The 22,813-nt window shown below is 27.5% G+C and overlaps 3 protein-coding genes across 3 annotated transcripts; 2 read left to right on the top strand and 1 right to left on the bottom strand.

The window, feature by feature from the left end:
• The first annotated feature begins 2,557 nt into the window (after positions 1 to 2,557).
• UGT72X1 (hydroquinone glucosyltransferase) lies at positions 2,558 to 4,339 on the top strand. The gene has a single exon (XM_004492139.4). It carries the CDS (start codon positions 2,664 to 2,666, stop codon positions 4,089 to 4,091), a length of 1,428 nt encoding a protein of 475 aa, XP_004492196.1. The 5' UTR covers positions 2,558 to 2,663; the 3' UTR covers positions 4,092 to 4,339.
• Positions 4,340 to 5,818: 1,479 nt separating this feature from the next.
• On the top strand, positions 5,819 to 7,632 carry UGT72Z1 (hydroquinone glucosyltransferase). The gene has a single exon (XM_004492138.4). It carries the CDS (start codon positions 6,035 to 6,037, stop codon positions 7,469 to 7,471), a length of 1,437 nt encoding a protein of 478 aa, XP_004492195.1. The 5' UTR covers positions 5,819 to 6,034; the 3' UTR covers positions 7,472 to 7,632.
• Positions 7,633 to 9,770: 2,138 nt separating this feature from the next.
• LOC101502940 (hydroquinone glucosyltransferase) lies at positions 9,771 to 11,483 on the bottom strand. Its single transcript, XM_027332805.2, has one exon. The coding sequence runs from the start codon at positions 11,292 to 11,294 to the stop codon at positions 9,888 to 9,890; it is 1,407 nt and encodes a 468-aa protein (XP_027188606.1). The 5' UTR covers positions 11,295 to 11,483; the 3' UTR covers positions 9,771 to 9,887.
• Between the last annotated feature and the right edge of the window lie 11,330 nt (positions 11,484 to 22,813).

The following is a 22,813-nucleotide window of genomic DNA, read 5'->3' as shown; positions in this document are numbered from 1 at the left end:
AAGAGTGAAGGCTATACAACAATAGCACAAAGAAGTACTTGAGTTAAATGCTTGAAATTTGAATGCTTGAGAAAGCTAGGTGCCAATATTTGAATTTTAAATACCAAAATAAGTGCCTACTAATAAGCTAGTTGTCAATATTTGAATTTTGAATACAAAATTAATCTAGTTGCCGAGCCTTTTGAATAAAATGTTACTAATTTTGAATTATGTTGGCCTAGAAAACAATGAAATTAGAAATGAATTATCATGCTAGCTCATAAACTCAAACTAATTAATTAGCAAATAAACGCTCTAAACTCGTTGCAAATTAAAACGTGGTGCAAAACCATTTGTCTGAAGAAAAAAATATTCTAAAGCATTTGTTATTGTGGATAAAATTTCATGTAACAGAATAATTGCAATATTTTAAATCGTAATTGGACACTTCGAAATTTACTATTAATATGTTAATCTATTTCTTGAACACATTTCAAATCTTAAATTGATTAATGTACTTAAGTACTCATCAAATTTTCATACAATATAGAACCAAACAACAACAAAAACACACAAAAGCAAAAGAAAATTTGTATCAATATATGAATAATATTGTAAAGTTAAAATGATTCAAATAAAAAGCATTAAACAAACAAAAAAACATGTGGAAAAATCCAAAAGCAGAAGAAAAATTACATGGTAAAAATCTAGATCAAAATTAAACATGACATTGCAAAGAAGACAAAGACACACGGAAGGAGAAAATGACGTCGTGGAGAAGATAAGTGCGTGAAGGAGAAAACGCAACAAATAAAATTTGGAAGAAAAAAACGCTAGAAAAGACAATTTTGGATTTTCAAAAAAGAGTTAAGATATTTAGGTCATTTTCTCTCATTAGTGAGTAAAGTTTAGTGTTTTTCAATTTTTGTGTCATTTTCTCTCTATTCTATAAGAGGAGCAAAATTTGAGAAGCTAGTATTTTTATCTTTTTCATTTTTACCCAATTTTTTTTTAAATCTAAAACAAATACCCTTAAAACAGTGCAAATGATTTTTAATTTCAAAAAATTGTTTTTTTTTCATGGAAAAATCTAAAACAAACGCATCAAATGTTTCCTTTGTACTATGACCAGGATTCCTTGTTCATGTGTATGTTTCAAAAGCTTGTCTAAATTTCCATAAAACTAGTCTTATGATTAATACCCTCAAAAACATATATTATATCACTTAATACACTCAAGACACATATATTATACTGTTCAGGCAACTTGTTCAACAACTATTAACATATATTATATCACTTAATACACTCAAGAACATATATTATACTGTTCAGGCAACTTGTTCCACAACTATTAAGGAGTTATTGACCAATTACAAGTTAGAAATAAACTAATAGTAGTAGTATCAGTTATTACTCGAAAAAGAATACTAGAGAGTATTGTAAAAATTGAATTAAAAGTAAAATAAGGGTTGTTTGTCTTGAGAAAACATTAGCGCTATTTATTTTAAAAATTATTATTTGTAAAAAAGATTGTTTTAATTTTATTTATTAATAAAAAAATAATTAATATTTAAAGTGAATAATTATTTACATTTTTAGAAATAATAAATAATGCAAAAAATTGTTTTTAATTATTTTCAGCAATGCATCCGCAAGAATTAACATTTGATCTTATATCATGACAACAAAGTACTTCATAAACCTCTCATCAAAATAAATAAAAACATATTTTAAAAAATAAAATTAGAAAATGATTTCCTCCGAATTACGAACAAGGCATAGCATCTCAAAGAAAAGTAAGCAACCACTTCACAAACAGATAAGAAACAAAAGCAAATTCTAAACGAACACGTACGTGGACTCCATTACATATAGAATAATGTTTAGTTGCATATGCACTTACATCACCGTGTTCCTCCTAATTATTTAAGACGGAGACTCTTAACTATAATCACTTAAATTTGGGGATGTTTTACATTTTTTCAATAGTGAAATTCTAAGATATTGAATATTCTTGTATGTATTAAAAATCCAAACTTGAAATTTGGAATTGACACTAACACAAATAATAAACAAAGAGAAGACAAATTTTGCCTCTTGGGACATCCTCAAATTACGTAGAAGACTTTTATATCACTATAAACTATTATTTTCTCTTTTACTTTTCCAAAACATTTCATTAATATTTTTTTTTAACTTTTATATGGACAGTTGTTCGATTTAATTAAAACAAAAATCTTTGTTTAAATTAAATGGTTCAATGTTAAGACATTGATATGCATAACTCAAATTTAAATTTGAGACTATCGATTATTCACATTTAAAATATATAAATCTAAATGTCTTTTATTTTTAGTTTAATTAATAAATATCGATATTGTTAGATTGAATTTGTTATTTCAAATTTAAATTTAAAATCTCACAATTATGTAAATTAATTATATTTTTTTTAAGAAAAATAAAAAATATGAGTCGAAATACTAGATTATTAAAAGTAAAAAAAAAAACTCAAATATTTACCAACTATATCACACTAAGTTTGCTTAAGCATTCCTATATATAAAACATATCTGCCTATGATTATATCTTAAACAGAAGAAAACATCATACAACTTTTAGAAAAATTGTGATCAAGAAAACATCGATTACAGTTTCATTCATCAAGCTGTGTTAATTTCAATATGGCAAAAACAACTCACATAGCTGTTATTCCAAGTCCTGGTTTCAGCCACCTAGTCCCAATACTAGAATTCACAAAACGTTTAGTCACAAACCACCCAAATTTTCACATCACTTGCATCATTCCCTCACTTGGGTCACCCCCAAATTCCTCAAAATCATACCTCCAAACAATTCCACCAAACATAAACTCAATCTTTCTTCCACCAATCAACAAACATGACTTACCTCAAGGAGCATACCCAGGAGTCATTATTCAACTCACTGTTACTCTCTCTTTACCATCAATTCATCAAGCTTTGAAATCATTGAATTCAAAAGCACCTTTAGTTGCTTTGATTGCTGATTCTTTTGCATTTGAAGCACTTGATTTTGCTAAAGAGTTTAACTCTCTGTCTTATCTTTACTTCCCTAGTTCAGCTATGAATCTATCACTTTCTTTACATTTGGTAAAACTTGATGAAGAGGTTTCATGTGAGTATAAAGATTTACAAGAACCTATAAAGTTACAAGGATGTGTGCCAATTCATGGTCGTGATCTTCCAGCTCCAACAAAAATGAGATCAAATGATGCTTACAAAAAGTTTCTTCAACGTGCAAAAAGTATGTATTTTTTTGATGGAATCTTGTGTAATAGCTTCTTGGAATTGGAATCAGGTGCTATAAAGGCATTAGAAGAAAAGGGTCATCATGAAAATGGAAAAAAAATTAGTATTTTTCCTGTTGGGCCTATTACACAAAAAGGGTCATCTGCATCAAGCAATGATGTTGATGAGTTTGAATGTTTAAAATGGTTGAAAAACCAACCACAAAATTCTGTTTTGTATGTTTCATTTGGAAGTGGTGGAACACTTTCTCTAAGGCAAATCAATGAGCTAGCTTATGGTTTAGAATTGAGTGATCAAAGATTCTTGTGGGTTTTGAGAGCACCAAGTGATTCAGTTAGTGCTGATTACTTTGAAGATGCAAATGTTGACCCTTTGAAGTTTTTACCAAAAGGGTTTTTGGAAAGAACCAAAGAGAAAGGTTTGGTTTTGGCATCATGGGCACCTCAAGTTGAAGTACTTAAGCAAAGTTCAGTTGGTGGATTTTTAAGCCATTGTGGTTGGAATTCAATTTTGGAGAGTATTCAAGAGGGGGTGCCAATAGTAGCTTGGCCTTTGTTTGCTGAACAAGCAATGAATGCAGTTATGTTAAGTGATGGTCTTGAAGTGGCAATTAGGTTGAAATTTGAAGATGATGAGATTGTTGAAAAGGAGAAAATTGCAAAGGTTGTTAAGTGCTTAATGGAAGGGGAAGAAGGTAAAGGAATCAGGGAAAGAATGAAAGTTTTAAAAGATGGTGCTGCTAAAGCACTGAAAGATGATGGTTCTTCAATACAAACCCTGTCTTATTTGGCTAATCAATGGGAAAATTTTGGTGGAATTTAGGAAAATATATGTTGTTCTTACTTCTTTAGGTTTTTGGGTTCGATGTTTCTAATTATTTGTGTTTTATTCAATAGACACTTCTCATTAAAGTCGATCTCAGTATCTGACACACGAACAAGATATCAATACATTAATTATAATTTAGTAATTTATTTTCTTTAATTATTATCGGTGTCTATGTATAAATGTTTGGTGTTTGTGTTACTACACTACTTCATTGATGATATTTGTTTCCTTTGTTTTGTTTCTTTCTTTTGTTGAAATGACCATTGTATTGCATGGTTGACACAAGTCGTAGACAAGTTCCATGTGTAAAGAGGGGCAAAATGGATGTCAAAGAAAAATGAGAACGAAAAATTTTTCCTCCACACTACAGGTTTATTATCATTAGTGGTAGTCTGGTAGAGTTTAGAACAAATATTTTGGAGTTTTCAATTTTTAAAATTGATAAATTAAATATATTAATTTATTGTATATTAGAATTTTATGTTTTAATTTGTGACGTAAACACTCATAAAAAATTTCAAACATGATTGAAAAAAGATTACGAATTGGAATGAAAAATGACACCTATTTAGAAGAGATGAGAATGAAAAATGACACCTATTTAGAAGAGATGAGGTTATGGGTATAATATATTTATTTGATTCACATGTTTGGAGAGAAAAAACGATATAAATAAAAAAAATAAAAAAGATAGTTAGTTTGATTGAGTTTATACAATTTTTCTCGCAAAATTAGATTCAAATTAATGAATAGCATGTTGATTTGGTTTAGTTCAATCAAGTTAATATTAATAAAAATTAACATATTTATTTGAAAAATGTAATTTTTTTTAAACACTAGATTTTTAATACTATTAAAATAACTACACAAACACTTTTTAACCTAAAATGAGAAAAATAATATGTAAATGATTAAAAAACTTTACACATATTTAATAAAACACTGTTGATATAATCTAATGATTTTAATCAAATATCAATAGTTAATTTTAATCTTTAAACGAAATTCAAAACACATAAAATTAAAATTAAAATAAGTAGTCTAGTTTTTTTACTTAATATATTTTTTAATTTTTATAAGTTATTTTTATTTTGAAAAAAAAAATGATAAAGACATTGAGATGATTGTGATATGTCTCTCCTAAGCTTCGTTTATGATACCACTTTTTGTTTTAGAATACCAAAACATTATTCTATTTTTTGAAGATGGTAGCTTTTTAATCAAATAAAACCAATCAAATTAGTCTATGTAATTGCCTGTTTTTTATTAGACAAATTAGCTCACGTACAATTTAACTACAATATAAAGAGATTAGAAATATTTTCAAGTAAAATATTTTCAATGTAAGAATAGCATGTATGGTTATTTGAATTAACCAATCCCAACATAAATCTGAAAATATTGAGGAGAAGAAATTACCATAATATAAAGAAGCTATTTCTATCTTCACTCGTTATTGTCATTGGAAACCATGGTGAGACAACACATAACTTACATGAACATGTTTGTGCCACTTGGTGGTGCATATACAATCCACCTATTTATGCAATTCACTTTTATACGCAATCCCATCGACAACAAACTATGAATAACATAATTATAACTTATACTTTTCAACTTTGGCAATTAATTAAAATAATAATAAGAAACTCCTAGTCAAGATTGGAGTGCTAACATCAAATAACATAAGTAGCACCAACTCTCCCATAAAAGACATGTTCTGAAAAAACATGTGGTATTAAACACTAATACACTAATTACATTTAATTAATTTACTTTTTTTAATTATTATCCATATCATCTCTTAATATCGTGTCTTATATTTGTATCACAATTTATGTGTCATAGCAAATAACCAACCATAAATAGAATCACAAATATTCATAAACTCTCCATACCCACAACCATAAAAAACTTTCCACTAAAAATTCAATTACATGGCCAAAACAATTCATATAGCAGTAATTTCAATCCCTGCATTTAGCCACCAAGCTTCCATCATTCAATTCTGCAAAAACCTCATTCATCTCCATAATCACTTCCACATAACATGCATCTTCCCAACCATTGATTCACCTCTTCCATCCACCCTCACATTACTCAAATCTCTTCCTCCAAACATCAACTACACATTCCTTCCACCAATCAACAAACAAAACCTCCCACAACATCTTTCTCCAGCAGTTCAAATCCAACTTGCAGTTTCTCAATCCATGCCATCTTTCCACAACACAATCTTATCCCTCTCTTCATCATCAACAACACCAATTCTTGCTCTAATTTCCGATCCTTTCGCTAACGAATCGCTCGAAATAGCGAAAAGATTCAACCTTTTATCTTATATTTACTTCCCTCCTTCTGCAATGACACTCTCACTTTTCATTCATTTACCAAAACTTCATGAAGAAGTTTCATGTGAATATAGAGATCACAAAGAAGCTATTCAAATTCCAGGTTGTATCCCTATTCATGGCAATGATTTACCTGAACATTTTCAACACCGATCTAGTCTTGCTTATGATTTGATTCTGCAACGTTGCAAAAGACTCAATCTTGCTGATGGGTTTTTGGTTAACAGTTTCATGAAAATGGAAGAAAATACATTGGAAGCCTTAGAAGAACAAAACAGAGAAAAACACAATGGTTCTGTTTTTTTTGTGGGACCCATTATTCAAAATGGGACAAATAATGAATCAAAAGGGTCAGATTCAGATTTAGAGTGTATGAAGTGGTTGGAGAATCAAATTCCTAACTCAGTTTTATATGTGTCTTTTGGAAGTGGTGGAACACTTTCTCAAGAACAATTAAATGAGTTAGCTTTTGGGTTAGAATTGAGTGGTCAAAATTTTTTATGGGTTTTAAGAGCACCTAGTGATACATCAAATGAAGCTTATCTTGGTGTTAAAAATAATGATGACCCTTTAAATTTTTTACCAAAAGGGTTTATAGAAAGAACAAAAGGAAAAGGGTTTGTTATTGTTAATTGGGGTCCACAAACACAAATTTTGAGTCATATTTCAGTTGGTGGATTTTTGACTCATTGTGGTTGGAATTCAGTGCTTGAGAGTGTTGTGTTGGGAGTGCCTATGATTGCTTGGCCATTATTTGCTGAACAAAAATTGAATGCTGTGTTGTTATGTGATGGACTTAAAGTGGCAATTAGGCCAAAGATTAATGAGAATGGTTTGGTTGAAAGAGAGGAAATTGTTAAGGTAATTAAAGGGGTGATGTTGGATGGTGAAGAAAATGGGATTAGGGAAAGGATTGGAGAGTTGAGAGATGGTGCTGTTGATGCTTTGAAAGATAATGGGTCTTCTACAAGGGCAATATTGGAATTTGGTAATTGTTTGAAGAGATTTGGGAGGAATATATAAGTGTTTGATGGAAGTTTTTAGGTGAAAGTAGTTTAATGGTGAAAAGGAAGAAATATATAAATATATTTATTGTACCTTGAAAATGTGTGACCCATTAGTTATTTTTATTTTGTTTGTCATAAATACTAAAAAAAGAATGTTGAAAGGTGTGATTCATTCAACATAGACCACCCTCTCTTAATTGATTTTTTTTTATTTATTAAAAAATTATATTTATTTATTCAAATTAATGGAAACTATTTCGATCAATAACAGTATAATTTAAAATCGTTAAAATTGAAAATAATTAATCTGTAAAAATAACTTACAGTAATCAGGTTAATAGTATAAAATAATTAATAGAATGAAACGGCACAATGTCTATAAGTTTGATAAAGCTTACAAATATTATAAAATTAAAGTATTTGAAATATTCATGTTTTCATAGCTGCAACAAAGTGATTGACTAAATATGGACTGGCATTTGATCGAAGTTTGATATGTCAATTTGAATGAAATAAACATCAAACAAGACGGAAAAACAAACGCTACATCAAGACAATGAATAAAACAACGACGCACTCACATGACAAAATTACAAAAGAAATACAACAACAAAAATAAATACATGTATAAATTATTTATTTAGATAATAAAAAAAACCACAATAATTTAAAATGGTAATTTTAGATTAAAAAAAAGAACACTTAACCATCTTTCTTCACAAAGATTGACGGGTAGGTTTGGATGTTTTCTTTCAATTATGTTAGTATTTGTATGAGTTTTAAAGTTCCCTTGTCTTTGACAGTAGGAAAAAAGTATGGGATTTAGGAAAAAGTATTTTATGATTTTTGGATCTTTCTGTTTCTCTGTCTTATGAGTATTTTTCTTTGAAAACTTTGTCAAAGGCAAACTTGTCATTGTATGAATTCTGAGTTGTATTCCATCATTGCCTCATTGGCAGTTGATGCAGAAATGTTAAATTGGTATTTGGTATTCAATATGAATTTTGCCTTTTCACCTAACTAGCTATATAGTTAATATTTTCACTCCATACTTAAATATAACTAAAAAATAGAAAACAATTAGGGTTTTATAACACCCACTGTTACGAATTTTGCTTTCTCTAATAATGCAATTTTTCCTTTTCTTTTATCTCTATTTCTCTATACTTTAAAATAACACTATTGTCGTTAATTGTCGTGCATCTTGTTTACATAAAAAAATAGTATATATTAATGTTAAATTTTATAGATATAATTTATATGATTGTATTTTTAATTTAATAATTATTTATAAAATATTTATTCATATGATACTATTGAATGAACGTATCATTAGTTTTATTCGTTAGTGTAATTTGATAATTCCTATGTATATTTATAAGTGTGTGTAATATTTAATTTAAGTAGGTCTTGCTTTTGTTTAATAGACAATATTATATATATAAGGTGAAAATCTTTTAACAAAATGAGTAATTATGTGATGATTAAACACACAAAGTTTTATATAAATTTAGTTATTTGTAATTATATAGATATATATATATATATAGATTAATAACTCAATATAAATAATTTTAATAATTTGATTATTAATTATTAATATAATATATTAATGATCAAACACACAAAGTTTAATATAAATCTGAAATTTGTAATTATATATATATATATATATATAGATTAATAACTCAATATAAATAATTTTAATAATTTGATTATTAATTATTGATATAATATATTAATGATCAAACACACAAAGTTTAATATAAATCTGAAATTTGTAATTATATATATATATATATATATATATATATATATATATTAAATAAGTTTTCAGTTCGTATAAAATTTCAAAATTTTGTTTGTCGTTTCTTTAAAAATTTGTAAACTTTATAGTACCAAAAAAATTTTAATTTTAATTTTTTATCTCTACTTTTAAGTCAAACTAATGTATATACTTTTTAAAATATTGAAAGTTTTTTTCTTCTATATTTAGACCAATATAAGAATTTCGTCATACAAAATAATTAGAGTTTTTAACAAAAATATGAAATAAATTATAAGTTAAAAACATTATCTTTTTAAAAGCATTCTTCAATTATTAAAAGAGAGAAGTAATTGATTTTTTAATTATTTATATTGTTTTTTTTTCTATAAATGAAATGATATATTTATCATAAAAAATTCATATCGTAACATCCCAATTCGAGTCCATATATGTCATTTAAAGCTATTTTAGTAAAAAAATTAATTAATGTTTTTTTTTAATTTAAAGAAAGTCTTATATAATGGACAATATTTTTTATAAGATAGTCTTTTCATATAAGGATGGATCTAGTAATATATAATATAAAAAGGATTGTAAATTTGTAATCACACAAGAACAAAATCTCATAAATTGAAAATAATATGTCTTCATGCTATACTAATTGCTAAATGTCTTTCCAAATATCAGCCACTTCTGACAAGGTCTTTGTAGATGATCCCATTTCATCTATTGCATCAGCAGCAACACTTTTCAAATGTTCCATTCTCTTACAAATTTCAACTCCTTCTTCACCTTCCAACAATTCTCTCACAACCTTAGCAATTTCATCTCTTTCAATCAACCCATTCTCATTAACTTTTGCTCTCAATGCCACTTTCAAACCATCACATAGCATAACAGCATTCATTCCCTGTTCAGCAAACAATGGCCATGCAATTATAGGCACACCATACACAACACTTTCAAGAACTGAATTCCAACCACAATGAGATAAAAATCCACCAGTTGAACTATGTCCAAGTATCTGAATTTGTGGACCCCAACTAGGAACAACAAATCCTTGTTCCTTTGTTCTCTCCAAAAACCCATTTGGTAAAAATTTCAAAGGGTCCTTAATTTCACCCCCAAAGTAAGAAGCATTAGCAACCCCACTTGGTTCCCTCACAACCCAAAGAAACTTTTGACCACTCAATTCCAACCCATATGCTAATTCATTAAATTGCTCTTGTGAAAGTGTGCCACCACTTCCAAATGACACATACAAAACAGATTTAGGTTCTTGTTTTTCCAACCATTTTAAACACTCCAAACCCAACCCATTTTCCTCACCAAAAATTGACCCTTTTTGAATAATGGGTCCAACACAAAAAACCATAGGCTTCTTCTCTTTACTCTCTTCCTTCAAAGCTTTTACAGCCTCTTCTTCAAGTTCAACAAAGCTATTCACAAAAACCCCATCAGGAAGTTGAATCCTTTTTGCACGGTCAAGAAATTTTTTGTAACCAATATTGGATCGAAATCGAAAAGGAATTGGTAGATCATTGATGCAAAGAGGTACACAACCAGGAATCTTTATAGGTTCATTTGGGTCTCTAGATTCCTTAGAAATGATTTCATCCAATTTTGATGAATAAAAGTAAGTAGAAAGAAGCATAGCAGCTTGTGGAAGGTATATATAAGACAAAAGGTTGAATTCCTTAGCTAAATCCAAAACATCATGTGCAAAAACATCAACAACCAAAGCTACAACCTTGGATCTAGAACACAACGAATTTAATTCTTGTTTTATGAATGGCAAAGATTGTGTAACTGAGAGTTCAATTTGGACTGCAAGGACTTTGGGATCTAGAACTTGGTCAAGGATTATGGGGGGAAGGAAAATAGAAGAAATGGATGGTGGAAGGGTTTGAAGGTAAGATTTAGAGGAAGACGGTGGTGAACCAATTGAAGGGATGATGCATGTGATTTCAAATTGTGGGTGGAGATGAACAAGACGTTTGGAGAATTCTAGGATTGGGACTAGATGTGTGAATCCTGCACTAGGAACTACTACTATGTGACGTTTTTCCATTGAAATGATTGAAAAAATATAATGTTATTACATTGGTTTTGGTGTTTATAATATGTTTATTTTGCATAAAAAGTTGTTGGTTGGTGAAATTGGTTGTTGGTGAAAATGTAAGCAGCCACCGAGAACAAATTTGTCCTATGTTATTGGAAATTAGATGTTATTTTATTCATCAGCAAACATGCTATTAGAGATGCCAATCTTGTTGGTAGGGTATTATAATATATTGATAGGGTAACAATCTTAATTTTTGTGTTTGTAATTTGTTTTTGGGTATCAAGGTATTCTTCTAGTACATATTACTCGTGTGTTTGAACTAAAATAAATTATAAAATTTTATATGAATTTAACACAATTTAAAAATATTAAAAGTTTTGTAGTATTGAATCATGAAAATAATAAATTAAGCATTTTAAATATCTAAAATTATATTCAATCATGTAAAAATTAAAAAAAAAAACATAGACTATGTCGATTAATTCGTCATACTCGAAAATATTGTCAGAATGTTACTCTCAATTATAGTCAACCTATGTAATTATTTTCATATATTTTTTTTTTCAATTTTAATAAATTTTATAATAATTAATCATTATTTAATTTGATTTTACGATGGGTTACTAGTAAAAAAATCAAATTAGGAAAGTCTAACTTACTATGATTAAAATCTCGAGGATCTGTTTTAAAAACCCATTTTTAAAATTAATATCATAATCTATCTTACTATCAAATTTAAATATTAATATACTCTACATTTAACATTAGTAGGAAGTCGGATTTTGAAGAAACGAACTTATATGAATCTCGACTTTTTAAATGGCGACTTTGCTTTATATTTATATTTTTTATTTTATTAAAATGAAGGGAGGTTACGCTTTTGAAATGGTGACACTATACTTCAATAAAATGACTAAAATTATAAATAAATAAATAAATAAAAAACACACACAATAATTATGAGAGTTGAATAGAATTGCTAGTAATATTTAGATAACATTTTTGATTATGATTGGTTACCGAATATAATCTACATTTTCTTGGTAGTTTATCTCTGACTCTCATTTAAGTTATAATGTAAATAATATTTGGACGATTTTTTTAAGTCTATGCATTTTAAGATTGTGATACATTGTTTCACTTTCATATGCGGGACAATATCCTTCATTAGATATAGTTAGAAATTGTTGTGTAGATGGAGGTATTTATATATAAACTGATCCAAAATAAAACTGCAAATTGATAAATAAAAAATTGCACAATACCAAATATTATGATTTTTATTTTTTTTATGTTATTTCGTAAGAATTACACAGATTGGATTGGATCGGATTTCTTATTCATATTTTAAAACAGAACCAAACCACATACACATATTTTAATAGTTATTTCTTTTAAGAGAATACTTATTCATTTTTATTAGTATGCTATATATAAATTATTTATTATTTGTTGATTTTTAATTTTTTTCATAATAATACATATTAATTTAATTTAATCTATATTTTCTGTTATTTCAAACCTAATCTCTGTTTTCATTTTTTTTTTTTTTGCAACGGACCTAATCTTATCATTGTTACTTTGAAATGTTAAATAATAGTATATTATATGTTATATTGTACGTCAAATCTACTATTTTACCGAGTGTTTTATAATATTAATGTTAATATATTTTTTTTAATTGTAATTTTGATATCCAAAAATCAATGCGAATCAAATATCTTGTAATTGGATTAGATCAAATGTTTGTGAATAAAAAGATCGTCCAAACCTTACCTGCATTATAACTAAAATGAGTGCTAAAGATAAACTATCAAAAAAATGTGGACTAAATATAATGAAATTAGAATAGCACCTGCACTTTACGCGGGTTTAAATTTTTTTAAAGGTGATATATACAATTTATTAGTGTATTAATTTTGTAAATAATTAAGGTTATAAGAAGAATAAATAAGACATAAGAAATAGTAGAGTTTGTAATTAAATTAATATTTTTACTTCTGAAATGACATAAAAATAATGTTTTGCAAAAATTTAATGGTGAAAAATTAACAATTTTTTAGGAATGAAAAAATTATTATTAATCAAAGTAGAACTAATCATCATTTTACAACCGTTTTAGGTTGGATTTAAACTCTGTCTACAATATCAAAATGTTACAATTTAACTAACACTTCATGTAAAATATTAATAATAATTTAAGCAAAAATTTATATAATTGATAATCGCGGACTCTATTTTTATTAAACTATATAACTTATTAATCATATTTAAAACTTCTTTCAACACACTATCATCCATATGATAATCACAAATACTAAACAAATACTCATCATTATCAACCGTTTTGTCAACTTCATCATCTTCAATAACCTCGCCTATATACTACCGGTTGGAATTGTGTCACGACCTCACACCCCACCCTTTTCTCTCAGTCCTGAATATCTCAAGATTAATTTTTGACTCACTCTTACTAAAATCTGCACTAAGGACCACACTCATGAATCACACCCCCTGATGCCACAATAACATTATTCTTATTATATGGAATTTTCCGACCATTCCTCACAGCACATAAACACTTGGCAGAACCAATTACGATTAGAGCCGGTCTAAGGGTAAGGCCACCAAAGCAAGCGCTTTAGACCTCCCTAAAAAAACAAAATTTTTTATTTAAAAAAAGACCTCAAATATTTTTTTATCTATGAAAAAAGCATCAGATTTTAATATTTTTAAAACTAATTTTGATAAAATTTTATATAAATTAAGTAAAATATTTTGTTTTTATTACAAATTATTTAATACTTATATCAGTACAACTAAATTGGTTAATTAAAACAGCAGAGATAAGAGAAATATTAATTATAAATTGAATAATCATGAGATAAAAGGTGAGTACATCATTAATATGAGAAATACTAGTTATAAATGGAGAGATCATGAGATAAATAGTGAACATATTATTAACATGAGTTACTTGAGTGCTACAATATATACACATTCTTTTCTTATTCAACTAAAATATGGAAAATTTTACATGAGTATCTGATGTTGCCGTATAACCGTTGAAATGTCTTATTTCATTATTTGAAAAATATAGAGAAAATAGATTTGAAAATGTCATTAATTTTGTTAAACAAAATTTATATAATTATTAAATAAAATACTAATAATTTATTTATTAAATTTTGAAAAGGCCTTATCTAATAATTTCGCTTTAGACCCCATAACGTGTTGGGCCGGCCCTGAACTTATATATGAGTAAAAAAAAGTATACAAGTTATGTATACTTTATTAAAATATTAACATTCCTTCCTGTGCATTTTAAAATATTTTGAAACAATGCTCATAGTAAATACATGAATGAATTACTATTAACAGAAAAAGACATAAAAATAATTGTTAGATTGGCTAATTGTTATTTGTGCATAACATACATAGTAAAAATAATCTAAATAAGCATTTAAATACTTTGTGTTTTATTGTTAGTTTTAATCAGAGTTATGAAATTAAGTTGTGATGATTATTTTTAATTATATACTTTGTGGTTATTTAAGACGATTGCTACATTTTAATTATTAAAATGTAATTAAAATATTGTGATGTATTTAAATATAATGAGTTATCAATAATAATTTAATATGAAATTAAGTTTGTAATAATAGTTATGTTTTTTAATCATAGAGATGTATACAAAGTTATAGTATAAAAATTATATACAATGATTATTCTTTAGAGATATGGTTAGTTTTTTGGTTTATCATAGGTTTCCTTCACCAAATTCATCTTATTAATTCTATTTTCTAAATTGTTTGTCTTTTCTTTTAATTTGTGGTATTAAGATGGTTGTTACATTTTAATCAATAAAATATAATTAAAATATTGTGATATATTTAAATGTAATGAATTATCAATAGTAACTTAATATAAAATTAAGTTTGTAATAATAGTTATGTTTTTTATTGTTAGTTTTGTAATCATACAGATGTATGCAAAGTTATGATATAAAAATTATATAAAATGTTTACCCTTTAGAGATAAAGTTAGGATTTTGGGTTTATCATATGTTTTCTTCACCATGTTCATCTTATTCAAAGTGTGTCAGATCATAAGCATGGACAAATAATATTTTCTTAATTGTTTGTCATTTCTTTTTTTTTCTTTTTGTTTAGGAGTTATCTTGTTCTCACTATTTTTGAAATTTTTTTATTATTTTTTTATACATGCATTAAGCCAAAAAAATCATTGCCCAAATGAGCTACTTGTGTGAACCAGAAACAAAACTATGTCAAAACCATGTTTCTATATGCCACTGGGTTAGTGCTTATAGCCGAACGACTACCAAAACAAATTTGTTATGCTATTTGACATTGTAATCTATTGGCTAAAGTAAATATTAGTACTTGTTTATATTCAATTATTTATTATATATAGTGACCTAAAAATCTAAAAGAATAAATGAATTGAAAATGTCATTTTGTGGTTTAAGAATTCAAAAATGTTCAACGGGTCCAAAATAATATTAGTTAAAGAAAAACAAATGGTTTGTATCCAAAAGAAAATGTGTTGTCCATATTAAATTAGAATGAAAGACATAGATAAAAAAAAAAGGAAAAATAGAAGATCGGTAAAAATAAATAGCGAAAGAAAATGACCTAAGCATAAACTTTAACCCAATTTATGAAGTCGCCGAAGAGGTTACACAACCTCAAATTTATATTGATATTTGGGGTGAGAATTGTGAAATCATATGCTGAAGAGGTTACACAATCTCACATTTACATTGGTATTTGGGGTGAGAATTGTGAAATCATGATTCTATTTAAGGGGAGAAACAAAATGACATGATTTGACATAGCTGAGGAAGTCACCAAGAGGTTACACAATCTCACATTTCACATTGATACTTCGGGCGAGAATTGAAAAGGCATGAAGGATTTAATGTTGTTTAAGTAACAAAACTTTGTATCAAGTGTGCTCTCCACCAAAGTTTAAGAAGGAATTGAAAGAATGATTCTTGAGATAACATACGATATGATGTATTGTGTTACCAATTAATCTAATATGCAGAGTTATAAAAAGTTAGAAATTGAGGAGCTTTAAAAGTGATTGAAGTGAGAAGATAATAAAATTATTTTCATGAGGAACTTCGATAGTAAAATTATTTTCATGAAGAGTTTATGTGTGTGGGCTCTCAACATATGTATATGATGATGTGTGATATGTAAAAGTTAAATTGAGAAATAAAATATCTGAGAGGAATTGTAGAGGCATATGAAGGGTGCTACATAAGAATATAAGTTATATGGAACAAATACTATGATGTGACACATAAATTTGTGATGTCATTCAATGGAGTTGATGGTTTATTTTAATATATTATAATAGATATTTCAAAAGATACATGTTAATTTGTGAGTACTACAATATTTTTTTTAACTGCCACAAAACTTGTGAATTTTTTTAATGAAAATGTCTAGATACATAGTACAAGTACGGGTATAGTATGAAACAAATATTTTGATATATGAAAAATTTTAAATTTAAGATAACTATTGTTAGAATTTAAGATTAACCGAGATATCGACTAATTAATTGTAATTGCGATTTCTTGTTTTTTTCAAACGATTACGCTAAGGAATGCACTATGTATCTCAGCTATCAGTTTCTTAACTATTCCAAAAAGTGCGAAGTATGGTGTGTTTGTTTTTGAGCTACTAAATTAAGAAATGCATAAATTAAAGTAAAACATAAAATGCATAAGAAAAACTTGTTTGATTGATTGAATGTGTCTTGAAAATTTACAAGTGTTTGTATTGTAGGCAATTGATAGTCCTACTGGCCATAATCGTGGTCTACAAAAATATAGTCTTGCTTGGTTATTTGCACGAGTAATGGGTGATTGTTCCCCCTATTGGAGATATGTGGCTCCCCATGAGAGTATGTCCTTCCTATTTCCACAACGTGTTCCATTGTCAATATATGTGCGTGTTTTTCCTTAAATAGTGCACCCTTAGTAGTCGCATGAGTTTGGTTAGTGGCGCTAAAATGTGGAGCACAAAGTTCTAGTGAGCTTTGGCCAATTATTACACATTTGCAGTATTTGTGGATATCTGTTGACTTGAGAAAGATTTGATTAACTCATATTCGACTATTTTTCATTTGCCTGACAATATTTCGGCTAAGGGAAATTTTGCTCATCCACATCTCTTGTATTTTTTATGTGGCTACTATTCTCTCCTCGTTTTACCATTTCTTATTCAATATTTTTTATCAGCTAATCATGAAGACAGACTTTAAGATGGTGAGTGGCCCCATTTGGTTTCTAATGTGAGAAATCCGCAAGTGTATGGTTTTTGTCATGTAGTACAAATATTGAATCTACAGGAATTGTGTCTATGAATACTAATTAATTATAATTTAAATTAAATTAAGGGAACAAATAATTTGGTTAAGAGAAAATTGTAACAACGAAATAGTAATATAGTAACAACAAAATAAAACGCAAGAAACCAAAGAGGGTTTTTATAATAATTAGAATATTTATAAGATTGGAGTTGTCAATATTAACTAACGAGTTTATATCAATTTTCTTTTTATTAATATTAAATCTCTTTTGAAGAGGAATTATCCTAATATAGCAACTATTCCCTCTCATGAATTTAGTCGAACGCCTAATCTCATGAAATTAGATTGAATCCTTTAAGTTTTATGATAATTCATTGATTCCTCTAAAGAATAAACTTACTCTCATGATTTTAGTCTCACGTTCAATTCCTATTATTCCAATACTAAGGTTCACTTCCCAGTCTTTCCCCTAATACCTATGATTATGCAAATAAGGGAACAAACAAATTTACATAACATGAATTTTCAATAGATATTAAATCAAAAGTAATTGAATAATTAAAAAAAATAAACTAAAAAAAATCAATCCATCATCATCAATGTATCAAAGACTATGCCCAATCCTAGAGATAAGAAATCTACTCAAACATGGTAGAACAAAAATCCGTGAAATAGTTTAAGAACATTCAAGGTGGGGAAATTAAAGAATGGGGAGAAGTAAAAGCTTGACCCTAGTCTCCAAAGCACCACCCAAGTTGTCAATTTCAAAACCCTAAAATCTTCTTTTTGAGTCTTATTTATAATTAGGTAACAAAAAGATTCAAGTCCAATTAAAATAGATATAAAAAAAAATATCAAAAAAATGGGATTTAGCTTATGAATTACGGGTCTGACAACTGCTACACCCTGGTCGTGTTTTGTAATAAAACATTGTATTTTATAACAAACTGTGAAAACAATAATCATGTCACGAAACATAGTCATGTTAATTTCCACACCCTGACCATGTTTCTTCCCAAACTCGACAAAATAGCAAAACGAGAAATATGGGTGTGTCGGCTAGTACACTCGACCCATGGTTCTTTCTTAGTTCGTGCTTGTATCCAAATTTATTTCAAAATGTGTTCATCTTTAAATCACATCATTCAAACCTCTTTCCAACACTAAAGTGCTTCAATCATACAAAAGAAGAAATACTAAATGCAACAACTTGATTGATAGCAAGTCCAATTAGGGGCCTAGATTCCTTGAAATCATGGTTCTCATTGATAAGGACACTCTCCTGAAAACTCTCAAAGTGTTTAAGGACGTAGAAAAATCATTCAAATTCCTCCACACAAAAATCATGTTCTACCATAGATTTGACAAGGGACCAAATCTCCATTATATTATTTTTTTTAAAGTATATTTGAATTAAAAGATCTTTTAAAATGTTGTAACCGGGCCAAGGATTTTACATAGAAAGTAGGAAAAAAAATAATGAAAAATTTATTCAAAAGACTATAACAAAATGAACACATAATTATGGATAACCTCTAGAACACATACAAATATTTTGAGCTCAACACATTCAATATAATTTTAAACCAAACTCCTTCTATGATTTTTCACTTCTCCTTTTCTCCTCCTCTATCTTTTTTCTTTTCTTTTTCGTTTTTTGTTATTGTTGAGGAGCAGCTAATAACATTTAAACATGAGATCACAATATTTATTATCTATTTTATTTATTTATATATTTTTTTCACCCGATTGACTCTATTATACTCTAAAATGTATCCAAAAATCGATCAAACAGTTAAACATAAACACCAAGAAAATATATTGATATCAAGCTCAAAATAGACAACTAGGGGCATATTATACAGACAAACAAAAATCTCTAGAGGTTAGAAAAAATACTTAAAGATCTAAATTACACTTTTGCTCTCTTAACTTATTTTATGTTTCACTTTGCCCCCTTAAGTTTTATTTATTTTATGTTGATCCTTAAGTTACAAACATTAGACATTTTACTCCTTCAAATTATTTTCGTTCTATTTAGTCTCTTAAATTACAAACATTAAATATTTTGGTCCCTTAAATTACAAATGTTATATACTTTGGTCTTTTCAAATAATGGATAACATTGTAACTTAAGGGACTAAAGTGTCTAATTTTTATAACTTAAAGGACCAAAATATTTAATGGTTATAACTTATGGGACTAAAATTGAACTAAAACTTCTTGAGGGATCAAATTGTCTGACGTTTGTAATTTAAGGAACTAAAATGAAACAAACAAAACTTAAAGGACCAAAGTGAAAATTAAAAATAACTTAGGGGACCAAAAGTGTAATTTAGTCATTCCTAAAGTGACTTAATCATTTTAACATATGCCAACAAAAAATTTATTTAGCCTCAAAATAGTTTTAGGTCAAGTTCTAAAGAGCTAAGTCAATGAGGAACAAACATTCAACAAAAGTAAAAGGAAAAAAAAAACCTCTACATAGACCAAAAACTCACATTTATAAGCTTAACCAATGAGAAACACAATTAGATGATTTTTCTACTAATTATCAACTTGCAAGGATAACCTTTGTATGCAAAAAGAAACTGCCTAATAGCATATCACAAGAATACGTAATTCGTAGGTGTCTCAAAGATCCCAAATTAGAAAATGGCACAAACTTATCATGGGAGGCCAAAACAAATTATAAAGCAAATAAGATGCTACCATGCAAAAATCACAAAACTAAAATATGATTACATGAAAAGAAAAAAAAATTAAAATTGAAATACAAAAAGCCAAATAGATAAAAACTTATCTCAAACTTAAAATTTACATTTCCCTTATGTAAATAATAAACTTGAAGTAGGAAAAGAAAAAGAACGAACTCATTGTCGAGGTGATTGGTTTCACATCAGCTGATTTGTGGTAGCTAATTCATGGTAATTAATTGGTTTCACATTAGCTGATTCATGGTAGTTGACCCATGGAACATTATGCTAGCACATCTAGAAAATCAATTACTGAATACGAGTAAGGCAGCTCCCACACCCTAGGTGTGATTCTTTCTATCTTGAATTTTTCTTCCTCAATCTTATATATTTTTCACTTGAAACTTAATCAAAATAACCCTTAATTCAAACCTATCAAATTTTCAAATCGAAATAATAAAATAAAATTAAAAATGAAATAAAAATAAGAGTAATAAAATGAACAAAATATTTGGGTTGCCTCCTAAGAAGCGCTAAATTAACGTCCTTAACTTGACGAGCAAGATGTTCATCCAAGTTCGAAATTAGGGTTTCAAAAATTTAAGGAGTCTTGACTTCTTCATCTTTCTCCTAATATCTAATTTTTTTCTTTTAACATCATCCAACCATGGGGGCTTCAATGGAGCACATATTCGACGAGCATGTTTAACTTATTTACTCCTTGCCTTGTCTTGAATTTTATCAATTAATTTTGATTCTAAGGGAGGATCTTTGACCACTTGTGGCAATAATTGATTAAACAAATTTATCGTACGACATAGATCCTCAAAACAAGGTTGTTTCACAAATTTAAATAAATCAAATTCTACCTTTTCATTCACTTCATCTTTTTCACCATCTTATACCATATTCTCTCTTCTTAATTTATCAACTTTAATTTTAGGATCTTTCAAATGTTTACTACTCCTTAGGATTATAGCCTTAAAATGCTCATTATAATTAACTTGAAGTTGTTAAGGAAATCTACCTTAAGTTCTACTTGAAGACGCAACTTGTTGGCAATTTGGGTCTGTGCCATTTTGTTATGGATGGCCAAGCTATTAACCTTAAAATGTCAAATATTTAATAGCGGCATTCACATATGCATTTTTCTTGGTTTGAGCCTTCACAAAATTATCAACAAGTATTTTCTAATTTAGACCTTTTTACCTATTGAGCTCCAAGAAGTGAATTATCATTACATTGGTATTTATTGTTCCAGTGGGAGAAGTTGGGATGGTTCCTCTAACCTAAATTATTAGATCTAGAAAATGGACCGTTCTGCCTCATTTGGTTGAAATCACTAAGAGCATCAACTTGTTGCATTTGTGTATCTTGAGGGGGAGCAACACTAAATTGACAGTTCATAGTAGCATGTCCGTGAAGCGCACAAAAATTACAAGAAACATTGGAGGTACCCATTGTTAGTGAAAAAATGATTTTAACTACAATCCTCTTATTTATGTTTTGATAATAATAAAAACAAAAAGAATAATGACCTCCTAACTATATTTTTCAATGTGCATATTAAGTTAAAATATAAGATTTATATCAATAAATATCTAATTTAAGGTAGATTTCTGAGTGGTAATTAACACATTACCTAATCACGAGTAATTATGTTTATTAATAGATAAAATCATTATATATTAGTGAGAGGCATTGCAACAAACGTTTGGTTGTTCATATCCAAGTCAAAATCAAGGTTATATAAGTTAATAAATGATTCTCTGATTACAAAAGAAAAGAGTGCCAATATGATTGTTTGTCTCTTATAAAAGTTAATTATGAGTCAAGACTTTTGTTGACCATCTAATTCGAAGAACAAGATTAGTATATGAATCAAGCCACTGATGTAACACCCCAAATTTTATAATAAACTATTTTATTAATTAAATAGAATTTTAAATAGTTAATTTGATGATTAATATTATTTTAGAATATATGTTGATAAATTTTGTGGCTAATTTTCGTTATATGGATGCTTTCTATGATGTGCTAGTTTGATACATGTTATATTAAGTGAGCGATATAAATAATAAATATTTTATTTTATTATTTTATATATTTTTCTAAAAATAATAGTATTTTAGTATATATAATATTTTAAAGAATGAGATTTTATGCGATTTTAAGTGTATATGTGAGTTGATAGTTAATGTGATATCTTCTTGTATGTTTGATTATTTATAAAATATGCATATATTTATATTTTAATTATTTCTAAGTATCTCTTATTTTAATTATTTACTTTATAAATAATTATCTTTAGATATTAGTAATGTTGTGTTTGAGTTTCTTTATTTTTAAATACTTGTTATGGTATTGTGATTTTATATATTTATTGTGATTTAGTAATTAATATAAAATATTGATGTTATATTTATTTATTTTATAATTTTGACTATTTTCTAATATGATGTTATTATTATAATGTGAGTA

The sequence above is a fragment of the Cicer arietinum genome, chromosome 3, assembly GCF_000331145.2.
Source record: "Cicer arietinum cultivar CDC Frontier isolate Library 1 chromosome 3, Cicar.CDCFrontier_v2.0, whole genome shotgun sequence".
NCBI lineage: Eukaryota > Viridiplantae > Streptophyta > Magnoliopsida > Fabales > Fabaceae > Cicer > Cicer arietinum.
The sequence above is the reverse complement of the archived record's forward strand: the minus strand, read 5'-3'. Positions and strand labels throughout refer to the sequence as shown.